The sequence below is a fragment of the Colias eurytheme genome, chromosome 14 (genome assembly GCF_061535395.1).
Source record: "Colias eurytheme isolate Ceu_HAF_F1 chromosome 14, ilColEury1 Martin Lab GWU primary, whole genome shotgun sequence".
Classification (NCBI taxonomy): domain Eukaryota; kingdom Metazoa; phylum Arthropoda; class Insecta; order Lepidoptera; family Pieridae; genus Colias; species Colias eurytheme.
The window spans coordinates 5,894,220-5,899,261 of NC_142993.1; the positions used below are offsets into that span (position 1 = coordinate 5,894,220).

General features: G+C 34.0%; 1 protein-coding gene across 4 annotated transcripts; it reads right to left on the reverse strand.

Moving 5' to 3' along the window:
• Window positions 1-411: 411 nt before the first annotated feature.
• LOC149902913 (ubiquinone biosynthesis O-methyltransferase, mitochondrial-like) lies at window positions 412-4,397 on the reverse strand. 4 transcript variants are annotated; one of them, XM_090109746.1, is made up of 6 exons: window positions 4,270-4,397; window positions 2,843-2,989; window positions 1,795-1,909; window positions 1,401-1,535; window positions 877-1,147; window positions 412-611 (listed from the first exon to the last, which is right to left on the reverse strand). In XM_090109746.1, the coding sequence occupies exons 1-6, from the start codon at window positions 4,329-4,331 to the stop codon at window positions 496-498; spliced, it is 846 nt and encodes a 281-aa protein (XP_089965872.1). In that variant the 5' UTR covers window positions 4,332-4,397; the 3' UTR covers window positions 412-495. The 4 variants fall into 4 exon arrangements, with proteins under 4 accessions (XP_089965872.1, XP_089965875.1, XP_089965873.1 ...); XM_090109749.1 differs by lacking the exon at window positions 4,270-4,397 and adding an exon at window positions 3,454-3,854; XM_090109747.1 differs by lacking the exon at window positions 4,270-4,397 and adding an exon at window positions 3,336-3,854.
• Between the last annotated feature and the right edge of the window lie 645 nt (window positions 4,398-5,042).

Sequence of the window (5,042 nt, forward strand, 5' to 3'; positions counted from 1 at the left end):
CCGATTATAAAACAACCGATATCGAAATAAAAAAACCCCCGCCCAATGAACGATGCGGGAGGTCGCCCGCGCACGGGACCTTTGTTTTATCAAAAAACTCTACCAATAGTAAACTTTGATTATATTATTGAGTGTATTACTTAAAGTTTACCTGACTTTGTAAAATAATAATACTAAAATAAATGTTTTTCTTGTTTTTTGATTTGGCATTTTTATTTAAAAGAATACGATTTACAGTTGAGTCTCTGTTAATCTGTTGATAATTTTTATGCATAATTCACTATTTATTTTTCTACCAAGCCATCGATATCGGTATCGCCGATTTTACTAAAAATATCGGTATCGGTATCGGTATGGTATCGGCAAAATCATGTATCTTTACATCACTAAATGAGATATTAAAACGCTCAATGAATAAAAAGAAAGTTTAATAGTTCAAACGACAAGGAAATTAGTATTTATTATAAACAAACAAACAGAAATATACCTAGTATTTCAGCATAGCTTTGTCGCTTCCAGAGCATACCAGAGAGTTTGAAAGTATGACCAGAAACAATTACCAGTTATAGGATTATAAAACATTCCATGAACATTATTCACTTGACAATTATCTGCAAACAAAGAGAAAAAAATCATTATAGAACTTAATGTAACTATTAATTATAAGTATAATATTATTATTTCCACCAGCTTAAATACCAAATGAGAGATCAAACTACTAATAAAGTTTTTAATGAAATGTTAACTTATGTTCGAAATTATATTTACAACTAACAAGTTCTGTTCTTATCTTCAATTATTCTGAAACTATGGCTAGGCTTTAGACATTGTTTATACCAACCTTTTTTTATCTTTATTTTAATATCTTGTACTTACATTTATGTAGCAGATCAGATACATCCTTCGGTGACTTGAATTTTGCATAGTTATGTATTCCTTTTGGTATTATATTCAAGACGTTTTCCGCCAAAAATATAAAACAAAATTGAGACAGCCTCGTTTTATTTGGAGTCGTTATTATTATTTTCCCACCAGGCTTTAGTGTTTCCACGCAATGTTTCAAGAACAGCTCCACATTGGCGACATGGTCTACTATTTCAGAAGCTATGACTGCATCGTAATAATTGGCATATTTTTGCGAATGTTCCTGAAATGTATAGTTACAACAAGTTTCATATAAAATATAATTGTTATAGCTTGTGTACAGTGGCTGTAGGGCGGTGTAGGTATGTGCGGTTTCGGCGGGGTGGGGGTAAGAATGAGCACGAGTCAGAAGTAGAAAGTAACGGAACGGTCGGTACTCTCCCCCGCCTCGCCGCGCACATACACAAACAGCCCTACAGCCATTGCACACAAGCTATAAAATGCTTATTGACTTAGCAGGTTGTACCTATAATTACCTCAATGCTTTCACAATAATATGTCGGCTTGTTTTTTGCAACTTCCGGATCCACGTTGCTATGTTCTTTCGCCAAATCAATCAAAGAACTGCAAGCATCAACGCCGGTGACTTTTGCTCCTAGTTTAGCTAAAGGCTGGAAAGAATACGGAATATAAAACAAATTACTATCGTCATGAATATTTTTAAAGTAAATATGGTCAGAACAGGAGTCAGGACAAAATTTAAATGAGACCAGCCACAAGGCTTAAAAAAATTATCAATATCTGTTCAACCACTCGAAATTTTTGAGGTAACAAACTAACAAACCCAAAAAATATACCTAGTCGAATTACCGAAGAAGAATCGAATAACCTTTCTTTTTTCTGTCGATTGAAAAGGGATAAATTGCTTACCTCTGAGACTAGACCTCCTCCGCATCCTATATCTAAAATTAATTTGTTGGCCAACGGTTTTGAACTTTTACGTTTGTCCGATTCAATTACAAGACAGTCTGTTATATACGGTACTCTGGAAAAAAGTATATTATATTATTAAAAAATGTTATAATAAATAGTTTAATTCAGTTGCCTTGCATTTTATGATACCTACTAACATATTAAAATAAAAATTCAAATTAGTTAAGCGCACTTAATAACAGCATAATTTATTAGAGTAGGTAGTAAGGAATGCTAAAAAAGTGGAAAGAAATCAGTCAGATTATTTTTGAAGAAGAATAGTTAAAACATCAACATTTTTATTCGTAAGTAAGTACCTAGTAGGATTTTATAATTTGTGGATAATAAACAGGTGGATTCTGGTACATACCATAATTAATAATAAAGGGCAATTTAACGTTATAGAATCGTGATTTTGTGCGTAGTTACTAACAATTTTTACTGCGAAATAAAAGTTTGATGTTGGTGCTGCCATAGTACCTAGTACCTACCGAAGATTTGACGATACAAATTTTTTTACGATACTTTAGTCGTTTAGTATTTGATTATATTATGAATTTCTGTAGTGAAATTTAAGCTTAAAATGTCGGTTGATCATCGTAATAACCAGTTTTACGTATTTATACGTAAAACGAACCTACTGAATAACCTTATAAATATAAAAATAGTAATGGTCTATGCTATAATTTCGTAATCATCGTATTTAAAAGTTACAAAGTTAATTGCCAAGTCTGGGAAAGATTTTTACTATATCTTATAAGTACGGCATGAAAATACTTACTAATATTTTTATTCATATTTTTTAGATTTTAGTATTAATAAAATATAAGCACTATTTAGCTCAACATATTTGGACATGTATTAATAGACAGATAAGTCATACTGTATACATGCATATTTCATCTCAAGAATTAAAGCGGAAGAAATTAAAGATGGTATTTGCTTATTATTTATGCAGATAAGTGAAAGCTAGTTCTGCTAGTACATAATATTAGGTATTAATTACCTGATTGCATTTAAGTTATGTAGCGGTTGAATAATACCAGTCTCTAACCACCAATCCCCTGTTAATTTGCCATGTCTTTCGATTTCTCCTTTATCGACTGTAGTTAGTGAGCTCTCGGGATTCGACATTCTTATGGCAGATAATAACCTAAAAATAAAAAATATTGTACTTTGAATTAATTTAATATTTCCCACTTAACCAAGTTTCACTGTATCTGTGATTGTCTTACGATTAAAATTGCCTTTACCTCAGGTTCGTGATAATATAATGTTAGATATTTATAATTATGTAGTTTGGTATACAGATAAAAATAAAGTTTTCGTGGAATTGTCCGTTATCAAAATCCAGATCCGAAAGAGAATAAATATATAGGTAACAGATACATACTTATAAAGAGATAGATAAAAAAGCTTACCAATTTATTTTGTGTCACGCTGGGACGCTGAGGTTCAATTAATACAATTAAAAATATGTAATTAACTTTTTAACTTACCACTCAGCAATGCAAGTAGTGTCTTTATGCTTGATGTTAGTAGTTATAAGTGATATTATTTCTTTATCAGTCTTTAAACAAAACCTTGACAAACCTATCAAAAGTCCATTAAACTTACCGTTACCGTATTTACATAAGTTAAACAAAGTAATTACAGTTTTAGGGGTCTGTATTTATTTCACTTTATTTAAATAATATTTATTTTTTCTACGTACGAGTCTAATATATAGGTATTGCCACAATATGAAAGCTTTAACACCGACTTTGCGTGGTTGTAGGTAAAGCGCGATTCACATTTCACAGTAGTAGTTAGTTCATTACATTTTTTTATCTGATGCATAAAAAATTATAACTAATTCATGGCTGAAATAAGAAATGTAATTATTAATTAACAACTTTCGATGCTTGTTTGCTTAAAAAGTTTGTATTTCGTGTAAAATATATAAATTTAAATTCAATAATTAAACAGTATAGATAAAATTAATAGGAAATAAAAAAAACCCTACCTACTAGTCTATTAAAAAACCACATTAAACTAACTACTACCCCTTGACCACCGAGCGGCCCGATCGGGCCACGACACAATAGATTTTCTAATTCATTCAAACAAGAGGCTTAATATAGGTACATATCTATAATATTTCGATATACATAACTCTATCGGTAAATCTTATACCGCAGTCACACTGCTCATCGCTCTGCTCATCGCGCTACCGTTATTCGCCTCGACATGCCCTCTCTGGCCACACACGGCTCTACTCGCGCGATTAATCACGACGCTCCTCACTTGTCATTTGCCTTGTCGCACGTTGCACGTGGACGTTGAAACGGTGGCAGCGTGCGCGATATACATTTTTAGTATAGCTTATTATATTAATACAGTAAAAAGAAATATACATAGTCGTCGTCGTCCTTAAACATAAAAAAAAATAACCAATTTTTCATTTGACCATCCATGCTTGGCGACGACATAACTATTAATTTCCAATTTTGCATACTTGTGCGTCTTGCGCGAGCGCTCGATGCGGACTGCTATCGCGCGAGTATGTGCTATGTGGCCAGGCATTCGCACTCGTATTGCCGGTCCTTGAACTCGCGCGCAAAAACCGACAAAATAGGGAGCAGTGAGCAGAACGATGAGCACGACGAGTAGCATGACGAGTAACGTGGCCACACTATGCCTCTGCCTACTTTCCTCGTTACTTCCTTGATGTCAGTAAAACGACAATACAAAATGACTCTTCTTCTTTGTCGATTCACTCTTGGCAGAGTGGTCGTGGTCACGTTGAGACGTCCACATCGGTGGTAGAGGCGGACACAGCTTTCCGCACGATCTCCCGCCATCTCTTCCTGTTACTAGACTGTCTGGCGCAGTCTGATACGCGAATTCCTACAGCAGATTTCACTTGGTCGGTCCAGCGCATTGGTATTCATTGGTAAAACGACAATACAAAATGACTAATCGACACCAAATAAGCATAAAATTTTGACGTGACAACGTTTTTAAAATCGTTTTAGTCGGGTGACATGTTCAGAAACTTGTGTCACACCAAAACCTCACGAGCGCGATCGCAGGTATAACGAGAGAGAGACGGACCGATCTCCCGTCTCATCTCGAGCGCTGCCACCAATAAGACATTATCACGTAAACATCTCGATCGTAAACCTACTTTACAAACAACCAATTTTTTTTAATAAAAAATATAC

Excerpts from the sequence above, each read along its gene's own strand:
- LOC149902913 (XM_090109746.1), bottom strand. The coding sequence starts at position 4,331 with ATGCAAAATTGGAAATTAATAGTTATGTCGTCGCCAAGCATGGATGGT. Across the intron at positions 1,910-2,842 it reads CATAACTTAAATGCAATCAG|AGTACCGTATATAACAGACT; the intron begins GTAATTAATACC and ends ACTTTTTTCCAG. Across the intron at positions 1,536-1,794 it reads GAGGAGGTCTAGTCTCAGAG|CCTTTAGCTAAACTAGGAGC; the intron begins GTAAGCAATTTA and ends TATTCTTTCCAG.